At 47.8% G+C, this 27,060-nt stretch overlaps 1 protein-coding gene across 1 annotated transcript in view; it reads right to left on the bottom strand.

Moving 5' to 3' along the window:
* Window positions 1–27,060, bottom strand: part of AFAP1L1 (actin filament associated protein 1 like 1) — a 72,973-nt gene that overhangs the window by 29,783 nt on the left and 16,130 nt on the right. Inside the window, exons 2-14 of the mRNA XM_037801531.1 lie at window positions 17,187–17,315; window positions 16,142–16,225; window positions 15,343–15,440; window positions 14,095–14,203; window positions 10,807–10,905; window positions 9,945–10,156; window positions 8,047–8,226; window positions 5,881–5,973; window positions 4,605–4,698; window positions 4,234–4,386; window positions 2,904–3,115; window positions 1,073–1,218; window positions 381–453 (exon numbers count right to left, since the gene is read on the bottom strand). Of these exons, the coding sequence (XP_037657459.1) occupies window positions 381–453; window positions 1,073–1,218; window positions 2,904–3,115; window positions 4,234–4,386; window positions 4,605–4,698; window positions 5,881–5,973; window positions 8,047–8,226; window positions 9,945–10,156; window positions 10,807–10,905; window positions 14,095–14,203; window positions 15,343–15,440; window positions 16,142–16,225; window positions 17,187–17,315 (1,682 nt within the window). The remainder of the gene's footprint in view (window positions 1–380; window positions 454–1,072; window positions 1,219–2,903; window positions 3,116–4,233; window positions 4,387–4,604; window positions 4,699–5,880; window positions 5,974–8,046; window positions 8,227–9,944; window positions 10,157–10,806; window positions 10,906–14,094; window positions 14,204–15,342; window positions 15,441–16,141; window positions 16,226–17,186; window positions 17,316–27,060) is intronic.

The raw sequence follows: 27,060 nt of genomic DNA, 5'->3' as shown, positions 1-27,060 counted from the left end.
AGAAGGATGTTTAGCTGAGAGATGAAGCCCAGAGTTTGCCCCGGGATATGCTAAGACAGGACCCCCAGGTGCTTAGAGAGAAAAGTCTTGGGAGAAAGAACCAAGACAGCACAGGAGCTGAGAGAGGAGCTGGAACACAACTCAGGATCAGCAGATGCCAGCCAGGTTTTCCCGACACCAACGGCCCTTCTTCAGTGAAGGAACACTCGTGTTGATGCCTTAATTTGGACATTTTCATGGCCTTTGGACAGTAAATTTGCAACCAAATAAACCCCCTTTATAAAAGCCAGTCCATTTCTGGTATTTTGCATAATGACAGCATTAGCAAACCGGAACAAATGCCCTTTGCCACATTCCTGGGCAGCTCCAAGGGACTGTACCTGCATCTTTTCATAAGGAACATCATCATAGACCCGGGGCTCAGGCCACTGATTCTGGCAGGAACGTGCATATCTAGAAAATAAAAGGTACAATGATGTTGATGATGATGACACCTCGCAGCTTAGAGTGTCTTCCTGTCCACTCCTTCATTTGATTTTGGCAGAAACTCGTAATGGAGGTAGGAATATTAGTAGTAGCAACCGTGGCCAGCAGACCTGTGCCATGTACTATGTGAAGGGCCTTAGAGGCAGGGACTCAAATGGTTCTCACAACCACCTGGGAGGCAGATAACTCATCACCACCATTCTGTAAGAAAACAGAGGATCCAAGATGGCAAGCAACCAGCCCAAGCTGCCACAGCTGGTAGCGTTAAAGCTGGGATTCGGATCCAGCTCTTCTAATGCTGGACTCCATGTACCAACCACATGCCTGCCCAGATGCTCAAGGGTGTGAGAACTTGGGGTACCTGTGCCTCAAGGGCAGAGGCAAGGCCACTACTCTCCACTCTTGCTCATTCCATCCACAATGCTCTACCTCCTCTACCTGGCTCACTCCTCCTTGCTGGAAGAGGAAGATACATTCTGGCTTCCCAAGGAAGCAGAGTCTTCTTCAGCAACTCCCCTCCTTCCTGCCAGTGCCCAAGGCTGGACTCAGACCTCAGGTAGAGGTCCTGCGGGGTGTAGACTCTTACAGGAAGGAGTTGCGGCCAGCACTGACGATGCTGGTTAAGGTCTCCACATCCACGTAGTCATAGTGCAGGGCCTCAGGGGTGACTCTGGAGCCCATCTCCACCAGCAGCAGTCCCAGCCAGCGGCCCATGTCCTCTGAGCAGCTTGCCTGGGAGAGGAGGCACAAGGGGAGTCACTTCAGCACTGACAGGGCCTCTGGTTACCTGCTCACTTCAGCCCAAACCACAAATACTCTTATGTACCTACGATGTACCCAATACCTAGGGATCAAAGAGGAATAGGATGAGAACACGGAGAAATAAGACTAGAATGTGCATCCAGGAATGGATGTGGCTCCCTCCGCCATTCTCTTCAGGTCTCTGCTCAATGACACCTCCTCAGAGAGGCCCTCCCTGACCACCTCTCTAAGACACATGCCCTCACTCTCCACCCTCAGAGACTCCCCAACCATTTAGATGTGAAAACAACATTTGGGTTCCTTGAATTTTTAAAAAATTCACCTTATTTCTCTTATTAATTCAATACCTATTTTTTTTTATTGTTTTATAATTACCAAATATTTATAGTGCTTGTATAGGGCAATATCCAAAAAGTTGTTCAGCTAAACACATACTAATGTTAAATCTCATTTAAAGAGCATTATTATAAAATCAACTTAGCACACAAAGGCTGAACTTGAATAAAGGAAGCACACTTTTTGCTAGAAAGCTAGCAAAGTTAAGGAAAATAAGAGACCCACCTCAAACTACTAAAAATTTAAGTGAGTAACAGAGGCAATATTTCTTGGAATTGAAAAACTGAAGGAAGTAGTGGGTATTGGGCAAAGAGATCAAGACCAAGAGGCCTGGGTTTTGTTTCAGGGCTGCCACCGACTCTCTGTGAGATTTGGACAAAGCTCTTTGTACTACTCCTGGCCTCAGTCTCCTTATCTGTAATACGAGGGGGTGGTTATTTAAGTTTTCTCCAGTGTTAACATTCTAAATTCCAAATAGCTGATGGATTGACATGTAGAAGAGAGAGTCAGTGTATTCTGTACGACCTCAGAAAGGAGAGTTAGTGCCAATGGGTAGGAATGACAATGAATGAATGAATGAATGAAAAGGAAATCACATTTTCTTTCGGCTGTTTGTTGAACAAATATTTATTGAGCACTGAGTATATGCCAGACACCATGCTGGGTTTTAGAAAAACAATAGTGTGCAGAAACAGGCATGTTACTGCCTTGATGGAGCTTAAAGATTTCAAATCAATATGGGGGAAATTTCTCTAAAAATTTGAGTTGCGCGATGGGGTGGGCAGTCTCCCTTGAAAGGCAGAGGTTAATCTGAGGTGGATGACCAATGCTGGGAAGTTTTAGAGGGGATTCCAGAATCAGATAGGGGATTAGATTAGACTAGATCCCTTTCAGATTGGAGAGTCTAAGGTGAGATAGAGTGAACAAACCTTGGGTCTAGGGTGGCCAGATTTAGCAAATAAAAATACAGAATGTTCTGTTAAATCTGAATTTCAGATAAACAATGAATAATTTTTAGTATACTTATATCCCAAATATTGCATCAGATATACATCTATTAAAATTTTTTTCATTGTCTGAAATTCAAATTTAACTGGGCTCTGTTTTATCCGGCAAACCTATTGTGTCATGTGACAACTGTTGAGCTTGCTTGCTTTCCTCCTCAGTCCACGTAGTGTCACAAGCAAGACAACCCCTCACCTCCACCCCAAAACACACACACACACACACACACACACACACACACACACACACACACCACGGTCGGAGCCCCTCTTTGCTTCCTGCCATCAGGTTCCACCTGGAGTCTCAACTCTCACCTCCAAGATGGCGACCTCCTGCCGGTTGCGCAGGATCCTGAAGGCAAATGGGTGTCTGGGCCCAAAGCCCGGGGCCACCTCACACCCGTGGAGGGCAATGGCATTGACGTGGGTCCGCAGGTCCGTGCGGTCCTTGTGGAAATACAGAGTGTTGCACTTCAGGCGGCACCAGCGTTCCTTCCAGCCCTGGTTCACCAGCACGTTCAGATAGCCTGGGAGGGGAGACCAGCGGGGTGACCCCGATGTCCCGGCCCTGGGGAAACCTAAGGTGGGGGGATGCAAGTCGGGGTGCATGGGTCTATGCTCTGGGGACAAGGCGCCTAGGATAACCCTCGTGCTCCAGCTGGAAAGAGAACTTTCTGGGTCCCTTATCACTCTTGTCCGCCATGTGACCCCAGGCATCCTCTTCTCTCTCCACATTCAGTTTCCTGTCTGTGAACTGGGACTGATAATCGCCTTTGTCCATTGCTGCATAGCCTTTGGGCCTTAGCAAGTTTGATGGAAAGGGCAGGCATTATTATATTTGCTGTATGAAAGGCGCAGTTCTCCTTTCCTCCCCCAGCCTCCAGCAAAATTACTGAAAGGTGGAAGATAATGGATGACGCTGACACCTAGTGGCGGCATGTGGGAGGAAAAACATCCCACAAAGTTAAAGAATTATAAGAGCCAAGGCCCAGGCTACATAGCTGATGACTGGAGGGTTTAGATTCTCTCTTAATATTTTAGATCGATATTAATTTTTTTCCATACCATGCTCTGAAGCAATATTCACTACTTACAAAGTATTTCTTTTTGGCCATGTGCTTTTATAATATTTTTTTGGGGTTGGCAGACTATCACTGCACATCTAAAATACATGATTTTCTAGTGGATTCCAGTATATGGATCACTGTATTTACAAAAACAAAGATGTTTACCTTTCTAAATCACTTTTAACTCACGTGAAATACATTTATAATGGAAAAGTACTTAAATTTTTGGTCCAAGAAATTTCCTTACAAGACTAGGTTGTAACTTGACACACAGCTGGCAGGTTAGATGCTGGGAAACAGGACACTCTCCTCTTGTTAGAGTGGAGGAAACTAAGGCCCAGAGATGGGTGGTGATTTGAACTTAGGTTCACAGGGGGCAGAGAAATATGGGGACAGCTGGCTTTTCTTTCTGCTGAATGTCAGGGCTCATGGAAGAGAAGCATCAGGGCGCATGGACAGCTGATGGAGTGGGTTTAGCTACTGGGTAGGCTGGGATTCTCTCCAGTGGCCTTGGGAGTGAGGAAGATGAGGCCTGGAGGTCTCCTGGAATTCCCCTCCTCCCCGTGCCCTGTACCCACCGCAGCAGGGAACCTCCTCCTCGGCGGAGGGTGTCTGCAGGTCATTGGCCAGTGGCTTCTTCTTGGAGAAACCGATGATGCGAGTGATCTTGCGGCCAGCAGCCTTGCTCACCGAGCCCTTCAGCTCTGCCAGGCTGCTCTTCTTTCCTTTACCTGTTGCCATGGAGATGGGTCAGGAGTGGGGAGGGAGCCCCAAGCACCCTCCCACCCACCTGGGCCTCCCCACATGGGGCCTGGCCTGCAGCTCCAGGTATGGACAGGCCAGGTCACCTTACCCGTGTCCAGAGGGGTCAGGACCTGCTCTGTGTGCCCATGGGCAAGGTCCCTCCCAGCTCCAGCCCTGTCTGGCCTGAGCCCCTAGAGGTTCCTACCATGTTCACAGGCCTCCCGGCGGCCAAGGGTGGAACAGCTGTCACCCATGCCTGGGCTGTCGGAGTCTGAGGTCTGCTTCTCTTGGGACAGCCTCTGGAGAGGGACACACAGACAACCCTGCATATGAGGGCATGCTCAGAAGTACCCCTTCATAAGCTCAGTTTACCCCCAATTTGCTTCTGCTCTTTCTTTCCCATGGCCTACCTCTGCCCCAGGGAAATCCTGTCCATTTTTTAAGGTTCAGCACTGGTGCCCATCTTCCTCACCCATCCCTCACCCCCAGCCCTCCAGCCAGTGGGAGCGCCTGTCCACTTGCTAATGCCATCTAGCACCCCTCCCACAGAACTGACAAGTTCCCCCTTCTCTCTGCACCGAGCCACCCTGGACTCCTTCAATTCTGTACTTCCTCCTGCTTTTCCCTGTGCTTGGAATGCCTTTTCCTTCCTCTATCTTGCTAGCTCATCTGAAATGCCACTCCCCCGGGAGAGCCTTTCCTGACCCATGAGACATGAGTGTTCCCTCCCAGTACCTACCCAGCTCGGCATTTGTATATCTGTGTGATCATTTAATGCAAACTCGGGTCCCCATGAGTGTACATGCCGTGAGGGCAGGGACTGTCTGCTTCTGCTTGGAATTGCCTCCCAGTGTCCGGCATAGTGCCTGGGGTGCACTAAATTCTTTTTGTGTCCGGGGCTCAGGATGTTCACTTGAGGGGTGGGATGGCAAAGTGATGAGGAGCCAGATGGTCGCATCCTGGCTCTGTCTATTACTAGTTACATGCCTTTGGGTAAATCCCCTAACCTCTCTGTGCCTCAGCTTCTGTAAGTGCACGTCTTTATTGTATTATGAAGGACTCACCTATGTGGGTCTTTAGCTTCCCCTGAGTCTGTAATGTCCTTTATTACCCACAGCACCTGATAGTGTAGGCACTAGTACATATCTGACTAAATGATTACACTTCATGTTCCCAGCAAGCTTGCTTTTTTTCTGATGGACAGAGTTCAATTTATTTTTCATGGCTCAGTTCAAACATGACCTCCTCCTGGCCTGGTAAGGTAAGTCACTCCCTCCTCTGGCTTCTGCTGCATCTTGGACTTGGGCATTCACTCATTCATGCATTCATTGATTTTGTAGAGTGCCTACTCTACTTGCAGGTTATAGGACAGTCACCGGTGGGTGTCTGACTTCACCACCAGACGGCAAGTTCCTCAGGGACAGAGCCTGTGCCGAGTTCCCAGTGGCTGACCCAGAGGAAACCTAGGGAGAGAGACGTACCTTATCCAGGTCCAGCTTGCACAGGAGGACTGGGGATCTGGGGACCTCCACCCCCTCGGCTGCTCCAACAGGCTTGCTCACCTCTCGGATGACCTGTGGAGAGGACACGCAGCTGTGAGCAGGTGGGCAGCGATGTTGTGGAGGGAAGGAGGAAGAACGGGGTCCGTGTGGTCAGGGTCACCCGGCAGGAGGGGTCGAGGTCACTGGGGAGAAGAGAAGGGTTGACACGGCCACCTGCCACATGTGCAGGACAGGTCATGCTTTGAAAAGGTTTTCTCCTGTATCTGTCCATTGGATTGAAAAGACTCAGGCCTGGGAATCAAGGGGTTTGGTTTCTAGACTTGGGTCCTCTGCTGATTAGTTGTGTGGACTCGGGGAAAACCACTTCCCTGCTCTGGGCCTCGGTTTCCACATCTGTAACATGGGAACGATACTGGTCCTCTGCTGCCCACCTTGCATTGTCTGAGGACCAGTGAGGTCATGGGTGTGAAGGGTGATGTGAACCACAAAGCCCTGTGCAAGGGTGAGGGTCTCACTTCTGTGACCGTGTTGGACTTGAACCAAGTACGGCAGCCCAGGGTCATTACCTCCATCTCAGCGATGTGCGAACTGAGACGTAAAGGCAGTAAATCACTCACCCAGCAATAAGCATCCAGATCATGAGATAACAACAGCTACCATTTACTACTCACCGACTAGCTGGCTTTAAATGGATTCTCCCATATTGTCCCCACAGCAGCCTTGTTAAGCTGTCACCCCCAATTTACAGATAAGGATGGTGAGGCTCAGAGGGGTGAAGCCACCTGCTGGGTGGTAGCAGAGCCAGCAACCATATGCAGGCCCTGTGGTTGCCTACTTTTAACCTCTGAGCGAATCGTCTCCCAGGATTGGAATGTCAAGACAGGTCTCTTAACCCCTGGACAGGGCTCGGGGAGAGGAGGCCTCCACCCCAGCCCCCTCTGAGGGCAGAGGCTCTCCCAGCAGGCAGGTTCTCTCCCTTCCTTCCCCTCCTGAGACAAAGGCAGTAATGAGAAACACTAAACACTCCGATGGGAAAGCGGGTTATCACAGGAAGGAAGGGAGGAAGGGGAGGGAAGGAGGCGTGTGGTTTCATTGTTGCAGCAGGAAGATCACAGGAAAGGGATTGGGGGGAGGGTCCCCGCTGTCATTACAGTCATCACTGACAATTACTGAACACTTACTGCCTGTCAGGCACCATGGGACATTCTCCCTATCCTGCTTACAAGAGCCATTTTGCAGATGAGGGAAATGAGGCACAGAGAGGCTACGTCATTTGCAGAAGATAACACAGCCTGTAAGACCTCTTAGGCCTAGGACTTGAAGCCGAGTGTGCCACCAGAGTACTCCCTTGTCATCACTACGCCACCTGGCCTTCAGGGTTCTGCAGCAGGTTGGCAGTACAGTCCCTGGCTTTTGGAGTAGACTTGTTTGCTGGCTTCCAATCCTGACTCCAAATGCTCTGTTGTATGACATGGGGCAAGTCTTGTAAGTTCCCTATGCCTTGGTTTCCTCATCTGTAAAATGGGAAAAATAGTTCCATAGCAAAGAGTAAATGAGGTCATGTGTGTAAAGCTCTTAGCACAGTGCATGGCACAAAATCAGTGCTCAACACCCAAGGACTCTTAATTGTTCTGTGTAGCTGCAAAGAACAATTAAGGTGCAAGTTATAAGGATGAACATTTTACCTACAGCAGAGGAGGATTTTTCCTTTTTTTTCTTTTTTTTAAAGGATTAGTTTTGAGTGTCAGATGTTTTGTAAATATCAGCATCTTAATTCAAACAATAAATGTTGGTAATTTGGTCTCTAAAAAAAAAATAGATTAGCCTATCTCATATTAGAATCAGCTTCCTTAGTTGATAGCAAGATCCCCATTCCAGAAGGTGTGCAAGTGCTGGCTGGGCAGGCCACAGTAGGGATGTTAGGGGATCCAGGTCACTACAAGGAACATAAACGTCCAGCATGAGGTCTGCTTCTTGGAGATACCCAAGGTCCTTTCCCGTGTGCAGGGCACTTGCGCTCAGGCACGGAGCTCTCTCCTTTGAGCAAGACCTGGTCCTTCCGGGGACAGGAGGCAGCCCCATTGAGGGCTGGGCCTGGGGAAGAGAGCAAGCGAGAGAGGGCAAGAGGGGGCAGCAGCGGCGTACCTTCAGCCACTCCTCGGCCTGCTCCCGGCTCTGCAGCGCCAGCACCAGGGCCTCGGCGCCTCCCTGGGAGAAGCGCAGCTCGTGCCTCTTGTGCCTGCTGTCCTTGGGCACATAGATGACGGTGCAGACGTCCAGGGCCAGCCTCAGATACGGCTGTCGGTCCTTGGAGCTTTTGTAACACTGGGCGGGAGAGAATGAAGGGGTCAGGATCTCCTGCGTGGGGGGCGGCCAGGGAAGGCGGAGGAGGGAGACACCCTCATTCAGAGGCTGGTGGGGAAGTCTGCCCACTCCAGCCAGCCCAGCCCTAGGCACTGTGTGAGGAAAAGCTGAAGGGCTGCGCTGCTAACCCCAGAGAAGGGAAGCCTGGAAGGCGAGCATCTTTGGGCCATCTTTAGGTCTTCAGGGCCCCAGAGGGCATAACCACCTATTCAGGAAGAGGCAGATTTTAGCACCTACTAAGAAGACCATTCGTGCCTCAAGAACCAGAGAAGAAACTAGCTGGTTTGGGAGGAAGTGAGCTCCCTGCGGTTAAAGGACTACATGGCAGGAATGTGGGAGACAGAATTCTGGCAGAGATGGAAGATTAGGCTTGGGAAGTTATTAGGAATATTTCTCACTTCCCAATTCTTACTATGAGGCCAGCATGATTTTGACACCAAAACCTGACAGTGGCATTGCAAAAAAGGAAAATTATAGGCCAATCTGTCTTATAACATAGATGCAGAAACTTCTACCCAACATGTTAGCAAATAAAGCCCAGACATATAAAAGCATACCACATCATGACCAAGTAGGGTTATTCCAAGAATGCAAGGGTGGTTTAACATTATAAAATCAACCACATAATTCACCATATTAACAGAAGAAAGGAGAAAAATCATGTCATTTCAACAGATGCAGAAAAAGTATCGTATAAAATTCAACACCAATTGAATAGAGGGTTTCATTCTCAATGTGATAATAAAGGTTCTACAAACGGCCCACAGTAAACATCAGCCTCAGTGGGGAATTACTGAAACTTTCCCTCTGAAATCTGGCTGAGACATGGATGCCTGCTCTCACCACTTGTATTCTACATCGTGCTGGAGAGGCTAGCCATGGCAACAAGTCAAGAAACGGAAGGCACCAGAAGTAGAAAGAAGTGAACTGTCATCTTTGGACTGGGTACTGGCCTGCGATGAGCTTTTTCACTGCTCTAGGTTGAGAAAACGTCATGTTTCATATATGAAAAAAGCAAGGCTTGTCAACAGTTTATTTGGGGAAGGATTTTTTTTTTCTGAAATTATATCCATCCTCCTGTTTTAGAATTAAAGGTGCATTTTCTTTTATGAAATGATTGTGATAAGGGAAGGTGGATTAAACAAAAAACTTCTTTACAAAAGCACGTTATATAATAACAATTGCTGTACAGGCTCAGTTTTTTTTTTTTTTTTTATAAAAGATGCATGGAAATAAGAGTTGAAATACATACATTAAAATTTAACAGTTGTTATCTCTTGGTCAGTGGGGTTATGGATTGGGAAGTTATCAGTAATATTTCTCACTTCTCAATTCTTATTATGAGGCTAGCATGATTTTTAATATCTTTCATTTTGTTTTCTCCTAGTTTTATAAATAAACATTTACTTGCCTAATGAAAAACAATAAAAACTGTTTTAAAATGATTAAAAAAAAACTTCTTTGGCAAACCAAAACTTGGTAAAGCCTCCATCAGGTCTTCAAGTCTGCTTTGACATTTTGCTCACGTGAGCGTGCCCAGGCCTCTGAGGCAGTGAGCTTTGAGCCCCTGCGCAGAAAGCAGGTGCAGATATACCCACGCAGCTGTGTACGCCCGTGAGCAGACACACACGTGTGCAAGTCGCGTGAAGCTGCCAGGTCCACATCCGCTCCCCACTCACCAGGAGCTGGTCCTCTTTGATGACGGTCAGCTGCTTGGCCCACTGCCCGAAGCGCTTTTTGCGCAGCAGGAAGGCACATATCCTGCAGTCTTTCACCAGGTGCATGGAGGCCTCCTCCGAGGGCCACTGGTGCGTGGGCTGCTGCCCCTTCCCTTCCTCCTCCTCCTCATCGTAGGACTCGTAGGAGCTGCTCATTGCATCAGAGTCATTGTCTGGAGGAGACACAGGAAAGAACAGGCCGCTTGCAACAAGCCCAGGGAAGCACCTTCCAGCCACCTGCAGGCACCTCTGCTCTGGGGCCAGGAAGAAGGGGTTGGAGGTGTAAACCCTGGCTGTGCTTTACAGATTTACCACTTGCTCTGTGATCGTGGGGACTTCACCTCCCGGAGCTTCAGTTTCCTCATCAGTAAAACAGTCATAAGAAATTATTGTGCTGACATCATCAGGCTACTGGGAGGATCACTGCATGTGGAGTGTTTAGCAGGGCCTGGCACCCAAGAACTGCTCAAGGAATATCTGCTATTGACATTGCAATTATCACCCATTATCTTCACATCCATTGTCTCACAGCAACCTGGCCAATATCCATTTCATAGAAGAGGAAACTCAAGGAGATGAGAAGGCTCAAAGAGAATAAATGACTCACCTAAGATCAGTTATTAAGGGACAGGGAAGGGCTGGATCTGGGGCTTCTGGCTCTCAATCCAGTGCTCTTTACACTGAACGCTGGGATCATCCAGAGCAAGAGCTTTTGGTCCTCTGTGGTGCCCCTGGCTTGGGTAAGGGGTGGTGGCACGTGCATCCCAAGGGTCGGGGCCTGCTCTTTGTGAGGACAGAACCTGTTCCAATGCTTGGTACTTACAGGAGCTCTTCAGCTCCCCGTTCATCTTCATCGCGGGGTAGCTGCTGTCTGCATCCTCGTAGTAGGCGTCCACAATCGAGGGGGCTAGGCTGCAGCCATCTGTGGGTTGGTAGAAAGAGACCACACTTGGGAGAAATGCAGCAGACTCCCAGGACCAGGGCTGGGAGGATCCTGGAACCACATTTCTCCTCAGGGAAGAGAGAGGGGGAGCACAGAGTGCGGCTCCCTGCTCAGGGTGAGGGCCTCCTCTCTCTGCAACTCATCTGCTCTAGCTCCACAGATGCCCTCTGTGCTCCTATCACCAGGAATAGCCCTATTGGGCTCTGTCAAACCCCCAGGCCTGTGTTCATGCTATTACCTGTACCCTCTTATCTGCTACCAGAGAACTCCTACTCATCCTTCAAGACCCAGATCCTTCAAGACCCATCCTTCTGACCTTCCCAGGCTGAGAGTGGTCAGCCCCTCCTCAGTGACCCTAGAGATAGTGGTGTTGGTCTTTGTCATGGCTCTGATCCCTATGCTGTGGAGAGTGGTGTGTCAGCTGCCTGGGCTCAGACCCTCCTCCTTCCCTCCCACCTGCTCTGTCTTTGTCTCATCTTCTACCCCAGCCCTTCTGCTCACTTTCACAAAGGAAGAATTGGTCTCAAGGAGATAAAACAATGCACATAAAAGTGAATGCAGACCTCTAGCTACAATGAATTTTCACAATACATTCCCATTTCCGGTTGGGAGGTAGTATAGGATAGGCATTGGTGGGACATCTTGAGCTTTATGGTGCCTCGATACCACCTGGGGGTCGATTAAGAATGCAGAGCTCTGGGCTGCATCCCCAGAGATCCTAATTCACTGGTATGGGTTGGGCTGAGGAATCTGCATTAAAAAAAAAATACTGAACCATTTAACAGGGAATTTCTAAACATACATAAAAATAGAAAATATATTGAACTCCAAGGAATTGGAATTAAACAAAACAAAACAACAAAAAAGGTTATTCTGGTGCAGATGGTCCCTGGACCCCACTTTGAGTTCAAATCCCATCTCCACCGTTTACTGAGTGACCTCAGTTTTTCTGCTTTTCAGATTCTTCACCTCGGATTAAGTGACCTGATATGTATAAGCTCTCAGCACAGTGCTTGGTACACAGACGTGCCTGACAAATGGCAGCCATTGTTATTAGTACTGTCTCCTTAGGTTCCGACAATTCTGGGCGGTAGGTGTCAGCCCCATTTTGTTAGATGAGGAAACTGAGGCCTCACAGAGTTTGCTAGTGACACAGCCCAGATGAGACCTGAGTGGCCAGCTTCCAATACGGTGCACATCCCCTCCTCCGGGAAGCCTTCCCTCCTCCCGACTAGCACACTCTCCCTCCGCCCTGTTCTTCCGAGTGCTGCTCTGGGCTCCAGGCCCCTCCTGCCCATCTGTTTCCTGAGGATGGCAGCACTTAAAGTCCTAGCCACTGGGACACCCGGTTTTACCCCTCAAGTGAGGCTCGGAGCCTGCCTTTCCCGGCAGCACTCTGAGGCCTTAGATGCTGGTGACATTCCCTGCAAGGTGGGCTGTGGGTGTTGAGGCCAGAGGTGTGGGGAGGGGAGGAGGAGATGGAACGGGGAACAAGGGAGGGGTCTCCAGGAGCAAAGCACTCCCACCCCCAGCAGGGTTGGACACTCCCTGTCAGGCCTGATGCTCTCCCTGGAAAAGGTCCTGGGCCCTTCCTGAAGCCCTCCCTTCCCTCCTGCCCCATCTGGAGAGATGGGGTGGGGAATGGGGGGCTCTGTGGCAGGTGGGGGAGCCTCATTCAAATGAGCGGCTTGCACTAGGATTTGGGGCCCAGCAGCACTTCATCCCCTCCTTCCTTTCCTGTCCTCGAATGGACAAAATAGAGTGAACATGCTTGTTGCACATCCAAACAGCTGCATGCAACCACACAGAATCCACGACTATCAAGGCTGAAGGGCGCCTCGGATCACCTAGCCCAACCCCATCATTTTACTTTGTTTTAACTAGTTTATTAATCATAAACAGAATATATGCCCATGGTAAACAGTTTAAGCAGTACAGAAGGATATGAAAGAGAAAATACATCCCCTTCACCCAGATTTACATTCATTCCCCACAGGAAAATCCTGTTAATAATTTCTTGTATATCCCAGAAAAATTGTTAAAATGAATGTGTGTGAGTTTGAGTATACCCTACTTTAAAAAAACAACAGCCTATGGAATCATGCTGTATGCATTATTCTGTGCATATTTTTTTCAATGAATGTATACTGGAATTAAATTCTGATTGGCATAGATAGACCTATTTTATTTATTTTTTGGTGGTTGGGGAATATCCCACTGTGCTGCTGAATGACAGCATCACACAGACATTATCTTATACACATATGCTTGGTCACCCAAAAATATCTCTTGTCTGTAATGTTAGGTCCCTAACTGCAAGCCAGAGACTTCATCTGATGCTCAAAGGAGCAGCCACCTGTGCAATGCTGGAGGAAACCGATGAAAATGAGTCAAAATCAAGGACTGTACTTCATGGCTGATTTAAGAGGTTTTCAAAGGTAATTTATACCAGTGCCCCCTAAACTAATTTATTGTGCTCACCCATCAGTAAAAATGCAGACATAGAATATATACATATTTATATATAAGTTATATTTGTATCAATAAATTATTTACAAGTATGCTATTAGAATATAAATATTGTAAGATATTCATAAACATAAAATTTCTAAAAGATGTGTTAAAGCTAAATATAAATAAGGCTTCTAATATTTATGCCTATATCATTTTATGAAACGTCTGGTGTGCCCGCATTCTGAAGACCTCTGATTTAGACCATGTGCTTTTTATCTTACACACTGACTTTATATAACTTAATCTACCTGTGAGTGTGATTCTGCTGAACCATATATTATTTAACCAGGCACTTTTTTAACTAGGCACTCAGTAACAGTTTGAGTTTCAGGAACAGTGTTGCAGGGGTTGTCTGTGTACCTATATCCTGGCACCTCTTTTGTATTTTAAGGGTGGGGGAATAGGGGCCCAGAGAAGGAATTGGGTTGTCCAAGGTCCCACGGACCTCCCAGGGCCACACCCACCAGCGCATCCAGGCCACCACTGCAGAGGCCAGGGGCTCAGGACAGCTCCTCCTTGGGCTGCAGTGGCCTGGCTGGGCAGGTGCCAGCGGGGAGCTCTAGCCCCAGGGAACCCAGGAGAGCTGATAACGGGCTTTTCAGGAAAAGAGCCTCCTTCCCCTCCGCACAAGCCCCCAAGGGGACCAGAACTCACTGTGGGAGCTGATGTACTCCGGGGACTTGCCGGGTCCCAGGGGCAGGGCCTCCTCATAGTAGTCCTCGGGTGGAGGTTTGTTGGGGAGGGGTGGAGGCAGGTCAGCGTCCTGAAGAGGAACAGGGAGATGGGTGAGACCCAGGCAGCCAGCAGAGCCGAGGGAAGCAGGGCGAGAGGGGAGGGGGGAGGCAGCAGCTGCTAAAAGCAGAACGCAGTCTGAAAGTGAAGCCCTAGCTTCTACTGGCGTCACAGAATGGCAGAGCTGGGAAAACTGGAGAGTTTACTTCGCCCTGTACTTCTTACCCCATTTTTTTCAAGCACCAGGGCTTCTCTGTAATGTCTAAAGTTTTTGGTTTTGGTTTTGCGGACTGCCACACAGCAGTAGTGATACTTTTTATTGGGCACAGGCAGAGCTGTCAAAAGCTACTAGGAATTCTGCAAAACTTTTATGCACACGTGCTTTCTATTAATCACAACAACTAAATACATTTGAGGAACCGTAGGACAGTAGGTGGGACATATGATTAGTGAGGCCATATGGCAGTATTGCCTAATGGCTGAAGAGCTTAGGCTTTGGAGCCAGGGCAACCCAAGCTTTTCAGATAAGTTCTGTCACTTAATAGTTGTGGGACATTGGGCATGTCAATTCCCCTCTGAGCCTCAGTTTCCTTATGTGTAAAATGGGGACAATAGTGCAAACTTCATTCAGTTGCTGTGAGTATGTAAAGCACCAAGTAATTGGTACCCTTGGTGATGGTGGTGATGATAGTGAACTATTCAGGCTACAGACAGTGCTTGTTGGGATTATGGGCTCCTTGGCCTAATTGCCTGGCACTAAGTTTGGGAAATCTAGATCTGGGTTACTCCTTCATTTTATAGATGAAAACCTCAGGCCCAGAGAGGCAAAGCCATTTGCCCAAGGACACACAGCAGAGTTAAGGGGAGAGCAGAGGTCACCTAACTCCTGGTGCAGAGCTTTCCACTGCCCCACCTGTACTAGTGCAGTCAGAGGCTGGGGTGCTGACGTCCTTTGGGCCTGAGGAAACAGGTCAGTTGACCACATTATCCCTGCTCAGCCCTGGCAAAGTTCACATCCTGGACCACTGAAATGTTCACATGGTGCTCTTTCTGCTTCTGAACCCCCATTCAGAAGAGGGAAAGGGGTTTCCCAGGATAGAGTGGAGACCTTCTTTCCCCCTCTCCACAGGGATAGAGCCCGAGGTTGTGGGAACCCAGGCCAAGACTCACATTTCTCAGAGGTGGGCTCTTGGCTGGCTCAGGGCTGGCTGCTTTGCTGGGCTCCCCATCGTCCTCCGGCATGTCTCGAAGGTCACTCAGGTCACAGTCTACAAAGGGTCAGGCCATTAATTAGGCAGAGAAAGTCGAGTAGGAGCATGGCAGAGCAGGAAGGGGGCTGGATTTGGGGTCTGAAGGCCTGCCTGTGAGGTCGGGCCACCCCCCACCTCCTTGATGACTGCTCTAAGACTCTTCCCCCCTCTGTCAACTGGCTGCAACAATCCCTGCCTTGCCTATCTCCCAGGGTAATTGAGAGGATCAAATGGACTAATATTTGTTACGTTGCTCTGCAAATTTTCAAGGGTGATGTTATAAAGGTCCACTGTCATTCCTAAATCTGTCAGTCCCTAAAACTCTCACGCTGCTCCACGGCTTTCTCCCTGTGTCGGATCCCTGTCTTCTCTCAGGATAGGGCAAGCACTGCAAACACACTGCACACTCCTGGCATGCCTGCTCCCACATCCCCGGCCACCACTGCTAGCCCATCACACCTCTTGTTTTCTGCTGAGCCCCTGCGTGGCTCAACCCAGGGCTCCAAGGATGGGAGGGTGGCTGAGACAACACTCTTACATGACCTCCACGTTCATCCCTCCCTTCCCTCAAATGTTGGGGAGATTTGATTCATTTCTGAGGTAGGGAGAGGGTGGCTCTCCTAGCCTCTAAACCATGAGCCAATACATTCCCGATGTTCAAGGCAACCCACTGTACGATATTTGTTTTAGCAGCTGGGAAATCTAAAAGAGTCACTCACCAAATTCTTCAAAGAGAGACTCCACGAAGCTGGGTCCGGAGTGGAGGTTGGCTGTGTTCACGTACAGGTAGGAGACTTCCTGTGCTGTGAGGAAGGAGAACACAGCAGCAGTGAGGCAGCGGGCCACTGCTGTCAGCTCAGGGGGGCTCGGCCTCCCCGCCCCACTCGGGCTCCTGGCCCATAAGGGACACGGCACTCAGTTTGCAAAGTGTGTTCATATTCTCAGTGATTTGAATGGTGTTCAAACTTCTCTCTCACTTTAGAAGTTTTCAATTAGAAGTTTTCCTATGTCTTCAAATAAAAGGATGCCCAGGGAATAAAACTGGCATCCTAGGGATAGTGCTGCCCCTCTCATCCTTCCAACTGCCCTGTGAGTGTGGCTGGTGACACTGACCCCGTTTCATTGCTGGGAAGAGTGAGGCTCAGACAGCCCTGCAGTGAAGACTTCCCATCACCTCACAGACCCTCGAACACTGCAGGGCACATGGCAGCTCTTTAGCGTTTACTGAGCGAATTCATGTACATGACCCATTTGGGGTTTAGAGATGGTGAAGTGAACTAAGAGGGCTTGCTGCTGAGTGGGCAGTGAAGGGCAGAGAAGGCGTGAGGAATTCGTGTGGGATGTGTGAGGGTGTGTGATGTGTGTTATGTGAGCCGATGTGGTGTGTGGTGAGTATGAGCGTGTGTGTATGGTGTACATGTCACTGTGTGTATTTGCTAGGCATGTGAGGTGTGTGGGAGTGTGTTGTATGTCCTGTGTTGGGTGTATATAAGTACATGTGGTATGTGTGTAGTGTGCAGGTAATGTGTAGAGTTACAAATGGAGGTGCACGCAAGTCCTGTTCAGGGCTGTGGGGTTGGGGGCGGGAAGAAGGGTCTGGGTGGGTGAGGTAGGTGGGGCAAGGCCATGCAATGTGGTGGCTGCCATGCCATGTGGCCTAGACTTCCTCCTGCAGGCAGGCCCCCGGGAATTACTGAAGGTTCCCGAGGAGGGTCTAGGGAGGCCCTGCTGCCCCATGTCCTGGGCAGAGTGCTGGTGGCTGACCTGGGAGGGGCTGCAGGCTCTGCAGGATGGAGGCCACGGCCATCTTCTTCTCCAGGGTGGTGTCACTGAGGTACTCGTGGTCCAGGAGGCTGAGCAGCCCCGTGAGCTCTGGGAGCAGCTGCTCCAGCACTAGGGAAGAAGGTCGAAGGAGCACTGTCATGGCTCTGAGTATGGGAGTCCTGGCGCCTGTCCCACCCGCCAGAGGACAGGGCAGCAAGGCCTAGGGGGTGGGACTAGGCACAAGAGGGAGACCTCAGAGGCCCTTGCACAGCTGTCCCAGTGCTGTGAGCTAGCTTCCCCTGGGAGGGCCCTGCTCGGTGAACCCCATGGCGTTGCTCCAGGCCTCCCCACTCTGTCTCAGACCTCACGGGGCCTTGGCTTGAGCACTGAACTTCCCTGGATTCACCCTGGCAACTCTGAGCCCAGGTAGCCCCGAGAAGAGGCGCTTGGGCCTCCCTTTCTTTGTCCCAGCCTGCCCTTTGCATGGCAGGCCCAGGGGTCCTTCCACACTGCAGCCTGGGGCTCAGTGCAGGGCTCAGGCGGGACCCCCGGCCATCCAGGACACAGGCAGGAAGGGAGTCTTCCTGTCCCATCAGTTTAGATGCTTCAATCTCTGGAACCTTCTGTTTCCGGTGCCTTGGCTGGAGCCAAACTAAACATTAACCCTTCCCATCCCAGGCCCCAAACTGTTGTTGCCACTCCGTTTGCTTGCTACATCCCTGCGTCTCAAACTTGAGTGTGTGTGGGAATGTAGGAATTACCTGGGGATTGTGTCAAAATGCAGATTCTGATGTAGGAGGTCTGGGGTGGGACCTGAGATACTGTATGTCTTACAAGCTGCCAGCCTCTGGTCTGTGACCACACTGAGCTGCAATATCCTCCAGCACAGAGTCCTTCAGGACTGGATGGAGCGTGCCAAGACCATGATGTCATTGTGGTCTCCCTTCCCGAACAGTAACTTGGGACGAGCTCTGCCTTGGAGCCCAAGACCAGCTTCGTTACAGTACTAGTATTGTCCTGCTTTGCAATTCACTGGTCACTTGTGCATAATAAAAAAAGCTGTTGAACAATTATTATGAGTGGTGCTAAGCCCTTTTATACTTACTGTCTTATTTAAATCTCTTATCAAGCATTTTATTATCTCCATTTTATGGAAGATAGAACTAAGGCTTAGGGAGATTAGATAATGTTTCCCAGAGTCTCTCAGCTAGCAGAGCCTGGACTGAATCTGGTTTTTCTCAATCCATTCTGTTAACCACAGCACTGTATTGCCTCGTGGTATTTTATTCCATTCCATCAACAAGTTTTGAGGTAGGTCCCATGGTCACCCCACTGTTCAGGTAAGGAAACTAAGGCTCGGAGATGTTAAGCAACTTGCTCGAAGGAGCAAGTAGAAGAGCCAGGACTTCGGCTCCAGTCTCTTGTCTCCCAACTCCCCACCCTGGGCTATTCCTACTGAGGAACTGGAGAGACTGCCATGTCCCTACAGGGACTGGGCACGTAAGAGGGGTCACAACATCATGCATAAGAGAAATGGCCCTGGACTCAGACCACATGGGTTCAAATGCAGGCTCCATTTTTCATTAGCTGTGGGACCTTTTGCAAGTTACTTAACTTCTGTGCTGGTTTGAGACTGTTGTATACCCCAGGAAAGACTATGTTCTTTTGATCCACTCTGGTGTGTGCAAACCTTTTGTGGGTGGGGCCTTTTGATAGGGTTGTCTCCATGGAGATGTGGCCCCACCTATTCAAGGTGGGTCTTAATTAGTTTACTGGTGTCCTCTATGAGAGGATAAAAGGCAGAAACACTTTGAAGAGAGTTCAGAGACACTTGGAGAGAAAACTCCCAGAGACAATTTGGAGACAGCAGTTGAAACCAGATGTTTGGAGTTGCTAAGAGATGAAGCCCAGATTTTGCCCTGGAGAAGCCAAGTGAGAACCCAGAGATGCTTAAAGAGAAAGCCACTGGAGTCAGAAGCTGAAAGCAACACAACCCAGGAGCAGAGGACCAGCAGACGCCAGCCACATGCCTTCCCAGATAACAGAGGTGTTCTGGACACCGGTGGCCTTTCTCAGTGAAGGTATCCTCTTGTTGATGCCTTAGTTTGGACACTTTTATGGCCTTAGAACTGTAAATTTGTAACCTAATAAATCCCCTTTATAAAAGCCAATCCATATCTGGTATTTTGCATTTCGGTGGCTTTAGCAAACAGGAACAACTTCTCTGTGACTCAGTTTCCTCATCTGTCAAGTGGGGATAATAGCAGTACCTGCCTTAAAGGATTACATGAAAAATGCCTTGCCTAGCACATGGTAAATGCTCACAAGTCAGCTATTATTACATTGTTGTGCTCACCACCCAGGGCCTTGTTGATCTGTGGTGGTCTGTCTCCCTCAGCAGGCTGTGAGGCCCTAGAAAGTGTGGACTTCCTTAGCATCTAGTCTGGGCCTGCTGAGTGCGGAGACTCTATACGTGTTTGATGAGGGGTGGGATAAACAGAGGACCACCCTCAGGCATTATTTTAATAGAAATCTTACATATACATTTTAAAAGAAATCTAACATGTTCTTTTTTGGTAAAAGATGATGTTGTAGTCTCTGTGTCCTTCCATCATCACCCGAAACTCACTGAAAATAAGCTCCAGGCTGACACTGACAGCTTCCACCTCAGGCACAGGCTCCCCCAGGCAGTGAGGCAGGAGCTTTCCATGCAGTTTCTCGATTCATCCTCACAGCCCGGGGAGGAAGCCCTGCTGCTGAGGCCTTGGGAGGCCGGGGACAGTCACACAGCCTGAGAGAAGTGGAGCCTGGTTTGGTGCCAGGTGTGTGCGGTCCCCAGGGCCACCGAATTGCACAACTCCAAGAGCATGGCCCAAGTGCACGGTGCCTGGAGGCCCTGCTGCCTGCTGCCGTTCCACACCAAGGAAGGTTATGGATGGTTACGTTTCCCTCTTTGGAGTAGGGGATCATTGAAAACCATTTAGGACAAATTTTAGATGTTTTGAAGGAAATTCAAATGGAATGATGAACCTTCCTGGTACCCTCAAGAGAGACACTGAATAGCAGTTAGCTCAGGTCCAAAGTATTTACTGAGCATTAATGCTATGCTAGGCTGGCCATCAGGGGGATTAGAAAAGGAATGAGATACTGTCCCGGAGGGTTTTTTTTTTTTTTTTTCTTTCTCTCTCACAAACACACGTGATTATTCACAAGGGAAGCCATGGTAAATGCTACAAGGAGGCACTGAAGGGTGGCATGGTGCAGTTTTCTTGTGGTCTGCAGCCACGAGATGTAGGAAAACCCATGGCACTGCTCTACTCCCATGAAGGGACGTCAGCACACAGGCTGTTTATCCATATACCAGTGGTTCTGCAACATTTTGGTCTCAGGACCCCTTTACACTTCTAAAAATGATTGAGGGACCCCTCAAGAAATTTGTTTTATGTGTTAGATCTATCAATATTTACTGTATTAACAATTACAATGGAGAGATTTTTAAACACAAGAATATATAAGCACACATCCCATTTGCCTTCAGAGTTACCACATCATCACACATCACCTCTGGAAAACCTCACTGTATACCTGTGAAAGAATGAGAGTGAAAAAGGCAAGTAAGATCTTAGTATTATATAAAAGTAGCTTTGACCTTGTGGACTCCTTGAAAGCATCTCGGGAACCTCCAGGGGTCCCCCAACCACACGTTGATAACTGCTGCTCTATAATGAATGCACCCAGCTTGCTAAGCTTTTTAGATTTCTGAAGTCTTCCCTCTTCCCTTCCTTCCTTTCTGCCTTCTCTTCTTTCTCTCTCTCTCTCTTGCTCTCACTCCCTCCATCACCCCCTTCTCTCTCGTGTTTTTTCCCCCTGTGAGTTCCAATGATTTCTTCCTGCTTCTATCAGCATTCTTGTTTCCAAACTCCATACTGCTTCTAATTTAAGGTTTCTTACTGTTGTTTCTTAAGTAAGAACAAGTAGGTTCTGAGTGAGTTTCCTGTATCAAAAACATGAGCTTCAGTACTCAAGCTTTGTAACATCCCTTTTTTTCCTCCCTGGTCATTGATGGGATCCTGACATGGGACCTTGACTTCTAAGTGGTTTTCGCCTAACAGATGTTTTCATAAAAGCCTGAACAGACCAAAGGAGAAGGAGGGAACTGAGCGAATCTGGGAGAGGCAGATGGAGAGTAAGGGGCTCCCAGTCCTGGTTTCTGCACTCTGGAAGGAAGCGGCAGAGCAGATGGCAGGGGGAGATTCAGAAAGCGATTTTAAAGTTCAGTTGGCAAAGGAAGCACGAACCAGGTGGCAGCACTCTGAATTGCTGGAGCTCTGAGATGATGTGTATCATCTCCTCTAATCCCCATAAACCCAAGGGGTGTGCCACAAAGCAGGAAAGGGAAGTTACCCAACCAGTAAGCAGTAAAGCCAGGCCTTGAATCCTGTCTGACTCCAGGGCTGGGGCTTGAACCCCTGTGCTTGAATCCAGGAGGTCAGGCTGGGGTGGGGAGGAGGCAGGCAGCTGTGGGGTGCTGGGCTCCCCTCAAAGTCCTCCTCCACCTGCGCTGAAAGTCCTGATTTCACTGGGGGGTCCTGACCTAGGGTCCCTTCACCTGCTCAGTGGGTCTCTCTCCAACTGGACCCATCTGTATCTCAGAGACCCAATTGTGAAGATCTCAATGAAGATGAATGAACAACTCAGAGCAAACCCTGGCTTAACAGCATTGCTCTCATCCCTGAGAAGATCTTACATACATCATGGATACAGGAAACCCTTCAGCCAGCACTCAGTGCTTCCAAATAATCCAGAACTCATCCTGAGAAGCTAGCTTTCAAGTGCAGTGAACACAGAGGTGCCATCGATGTCAGCTTCGTTTTTACTTAATGTTAGACAATTCAAGCCATGTGGATTTAAACCATCAGATAATTTAATCTGGAGATGAGTCATGTGAGTATGATGCATGTGACAAATGATTCTGCCAGGGCTCATACAAACCGCCAGGACAGCAGCCACGGATTTTAGTAAGACTAAGACTCTCCAAGAGGATTTGTTAGAAATACAGATTCCTGAACCTCCTGAATCCAGAGTTTGATTCAGTAGATGTGTACTGGGATCTGGGAATCTGCATTTTAAGAAGTATTAAAGGTGATTCTGATGCAGGCAGTATACGGCTCAACCTCTGAAAAATACTCCACCAGAAAACACACTACAGAGGATATCTATGAATGTAAGGAATGGGGGAAAACCTCTCACATGCCTTAAAAAGTTAGAGTTAGACATCGCCTCCTTACATAACTGAGAGTCAAGGTGGAAATAAAAGATCCTACAGAAGATTGTAAATGGCTGGGCATGGATTCTTTTTTTTTTTTTTTTTTTTTTCTGACTTAAACAATGGGAATTTATTAGCTGAGTTTTGAGGCTATGAGAAAGTCCAAATCAAGGTGTCATCAAGGTGATGATTTCTTCCCAAAGACTGGCAGTCTAGGGCTGGCTGCCAGCAATCCTTGGTCCTTGGCTCTTCTGTCCCATGAAAATGTACATGGCAGTCTCACCTGCCCTCTCAGTTGTCTTCTGCTTCTATTGAATTTCAGCTTCTTGCTTCTTGTGGCTTTCTCTTCACCTGAATTTCATTCTGCTTATAAAGGACTCTAGTAATAGGATTCAGACCTATCTTGAATGAGGTGGGTCACACCTTAACTAAGTAACCTCATCAAAAGGTCCTACTCACAACGGGTTCACACTCAAAGGAATGGATTAAGTTTAAGAACATGTTTTTCTTGGGTATATTACTCCAAACCACTGCAGAGGTATTGGTGTGAACTCAAGTTCATTTGTTTTAAAAATAGAAATATATATACATGGATGTGTATGTGTAAACAATTCATATATTTCCTAGTTCTATCCACTGAGAGGTACTGGAAATAATGAATCCCCAGTAGCAATAAGTATACTTAGCACCCAAATTTGGATTCTAAATACCATCTTCCACTAAAAAGAGGCAAGGCCCTTTGGAGAAATGACTTACATGACACACTTTGTGAAAATATTCCACACAACTTATGAAACCAGCAGAGGAGTGATCAGCCTGGAGCATGGATTCTTGCTTAGCATATAGGACAGTGCTTAGGACTTTGGAGTCAGATCTGTGTGTATTGGAATTCTTGTGCTGCCACTTATAGCTGTATGACAATGGGCACCTTAGAAAACTCTGGGACCTGGTTGTTTCATCCATAAAATGAGAATAACAGGACCCCATCCTCACAGGCTGGGAGGATGAGGCAGCATGGTGCTGTGCCTGGGGCAAGCACTCACCACATGATAGCCATATTATTACTCCATGTTGTTGCCCTTTCCTGATACTCCCAGAACTAGTCAGACTCCAAGTACTGAATCAGAAAATATTTAGAGGCAGATTTGCTATAGCTGTTGCAATAAGCTCTGCAGGGAAAGGGACTGTGTCTCAATAAGTACATAGTAGATGCCAACCAAACATTTAGCCAATGAACAAGATATTTTGATGATGTTGTCTACCCTCTCATTTTAAAGATGTAGAAGCTGAGGTTCAGAGTGGTTATTTGACTGATTTAAGACCACACAACCAGTTTGGGGGGAAAAAAAGAAAAAAAGTATCCAGTGTTAAATTCACACCAAATTTACACAGAGCTTGATGCTAAAGAAGATGAGTCAAGAGGAGTGGCTGAGAGCACAGGCTGGGGACAATCTGGGCTTCCCTCCCAGCAATCTTCCAGCTGAGGACCCCTAGAGAATTTCTTAACTTTTCTGAGCTTCCAGTTTCTCATCTGCAAACAGTGGTGGTGGTGGTGAACAACTATAGCTGCTTCGTGTGCTGAGTGTGAAGACGAAATGATGGAGCTCAGTGCCTTTGACAGCTGCTTTTTATTGACGTGGCCTCTGGCAGAGTTTTAGCTGTGGTGGTAGGCACAGGGCATATCTGGGAGCAAGACGACATCGTGGGACCCTGCAAGTACCACCAGTGGACCATTCAAGGCTCTGGCCCTGACACTGAGCCTGGAGAGTTTACGACAGGAAGAGGTGGCAGAGCCCTTTGCTCAGGGTGCTCCCAGCCCGAGGACCCTCTTTGCAAGGTGAGGGGAGCCTGAGCCTGACTCCGGGGAGCCAACGTCTTCCAGGTGGAGGGGCAGTAATGGGACCCAGGAATCCTGTCCCTGCCGTCCTCCATCAGGAAAGGTCTCCTTTATGAATTCCTCCTCCCCCTTCTCAGAAGCCCTTCTTTGCTCCTGGTCCTGCTTTGTGAGGGCAGATGGAGGCATCAGGACCATCTTTTTATGCCTAAAGTTTACATTTAGAACCACAAATAAATTTCACTGATCTTGTTTGGTTTCTTAGGGAGGTACAGTGAATTCCAATGAAGAAGAAGAAGAAGCAGAAGGAGGAGAAGGAGAAAAAGGAGAAGAAGAAGAAGGAGGGGGAGGAGGGGGAGGAGGGAAAGAGGAGGAGGAGGGGGAGGAAGAGGAGGAAGATGATAGGAAGAAATGGACTAATCACTGCTCATACAGCTTCTGTCTTTCACTAAGCAGGACAGATAGGCACAGACACCCAAGATGAGGTATAATTATTCTCTGGGATGCAAAAGAATCTGCCAAACAAAATTAGGAACCTGTTTAAAATATATCCAAAATAGACTGCTAAGTGCTTGTTGTTTCTGGTGAATACCCAAATAAGACAAAGATCAATTCTTCTCTGCTCCTCCAACCTTGTCATGTAAATGAAATAAAAATAAGTTATTACAGTGCAGAAATTAAGCCACAGGCAAAATACATTGTCATTTGCTTCCAGGACATTATCCCATGTCCAATACCCTGAAACAGCTTGAGTGAAACCTTTAAGCAAAAGGCATTTATCACAGGCACTGAGGACTCTAGTGTAGGGAAAGTTGGATTCATTTAGAGATCTCGCAGGAAACTGAGTCTAATTTTCATGTCAAAAGAGAAGCGAATGATTAAACTTCAGCAATGCGCAGAAATAAGGAACCTTGTACCGGTACCTGCTGGGTCAGACCCAATGCTGAGTTCTTTGACACAATTATTTCTGTGTACCGCTTAGACTCTGGAATTTAGGAAAAATGATTGGAAACAGCTTGCAAAGTTACAATTTCATTAAATGCAAAGCAGTAGGAGGAAATGCAATTTCTTTTCTCCTCACCTCACTGACCAGTCTCTTTACAGAGAGGACAAATACAACTCATCTTTTGTTTTCAAAAAGAGAAAATGCAACCATCACAATTTTAAAAATGAAGAATAGGATGAGTTGTCAGAAGGTGGTTTTATAAAAAGGCCTAAATTTTTTCTTTTGGTTTACTCAGATTCCCATTCTTATTTCCAAACAGCAAAATAAACTAATTTCCATTCCATAAAGGCTCTCCTTTTGGAGAATGAACCAGTGCTTTACTTTTTAAATTTTTGAACATGATTTTAGAGATGATTTTCTGGATACTGTGTTTTAACAAGGTAGCACATCAATGGCCTATGACCCAAGATAGTGGCGTGGAGGCGAATCACTTGGTATACTAGTTGGTGTGACCTAATATTTGGATGTGGCCTTCAAACCTTGCAGGCTCTTCTAGAGTAACTTCCCTTTAGACTGCCCTTAGCCTCTTAACCCAGGGCCTCTGCACATGCTGTTCCCAGAGCCCGATCAGTCATGCCTCAACTAAGTCATGACTTTTTTAGGGAAAACTTTCCTGTCTGCTCTACCACATGCATTCCCCCTATTTAATGCTACCATAGCATCAAGTTGTAGCACTTCTCATGGCAGAATTTTATATTTACTTATATATTTCATTGACTAATGTTAGTATCCCCCACTTGAGCCAGAGCTCTAGGAGGGCAAGAATGGCACCAGCCTCTGATAGTGCCTGACACAGTGTAAGAGCTCAATAAATATTTGTTGAATGAATGAATTATTAAAGCCCATTTTAAAAAAAGAGTTGATGAAACACATGTTCTAGTTCATGTGATTTTAAACTATATCTGTCTTCATAGAGGCACGGTATAATAAAAAGATGCTTAAAAAAAGGATTGGTGGGGGGTTGTGGAAAGCAACAAAAAGCCCTGGGAACAAAAGGAAGCAGAATTCTAACTTCTCTCTTGGCTAAGCTCCCAACATACCCTGTTTTGTTGAACTTGCATTCCATTCGTGAAGATGGCTGCCAACTGATTTAGTGATAACACACTATGTAACTGGTGGATTTTAATCATAACATATAAATTGAGAAATACTGATAATGATAACCAACATATTCAGCAACCCTAATTACTTGAGTTCAAGTCCTGTTCTCCTAGCCGGGTGCCTTTAGGATACTTACATAAGCACCCTATGCCCTGTGGACACCATCGATAACATATGAGCACATCTACCCCCCCAGAGGGAGTCAGGGGCGAATGCATGTGAAAGTGCTTAGAACTGTGTCTGGCACATAGAAAATACTCAGTAAATGTCAGCTATTTATATTATTCTTCTATTACTACAATAAGCCATCCTCTCTTTAAAAAATTTTAGATGTATTACATACATGGTTTAATTCTTACAATAAGGTAGGCTGGCTCTGATTCCCACGTGTGGGGACCGAGGCTTGGAGAATGGGGGGTACACTGGGTAAGCTACCTGGTGATGCCTCCCCCAGCGCCCTGTCAGCATGCTGCTTCCATCTGCCCGTGCATCTGCTTGTGCCCATCCACCTCTGGGGTAATTCCTGCAGAGAGGCCACCAGCTCTGCAGACAAGGGTGGTGGAATTGCCCCTTCGCTTTTCGGATTTAGGAATCTCTCCTTTTTCCTGCCCACAGTCTCTTCTGAGTTTCTGCGTATCTACCCAACTGGGGTCATGGGACATCTCAC

Source organism: Choloepus didactylus, chromosome 13 (genome assembly GCF_015220235.1).
Source record: "Choloepus didactylus isolate mChoDid1 chromosome 13, mChoDid1.pri, whole genome shotgun sequence".
NCBI lineage: Eukaryota > Metazoa > Chordata > Mammalia > Pilosa > Megalonychidae > Choloepus > Choloepus didactylus.
The sequence above is the reverse complement of the archived record's forward strand: the minus strand, read 5'-3'. Positions and strand labels throughout refer to the sequence as shown.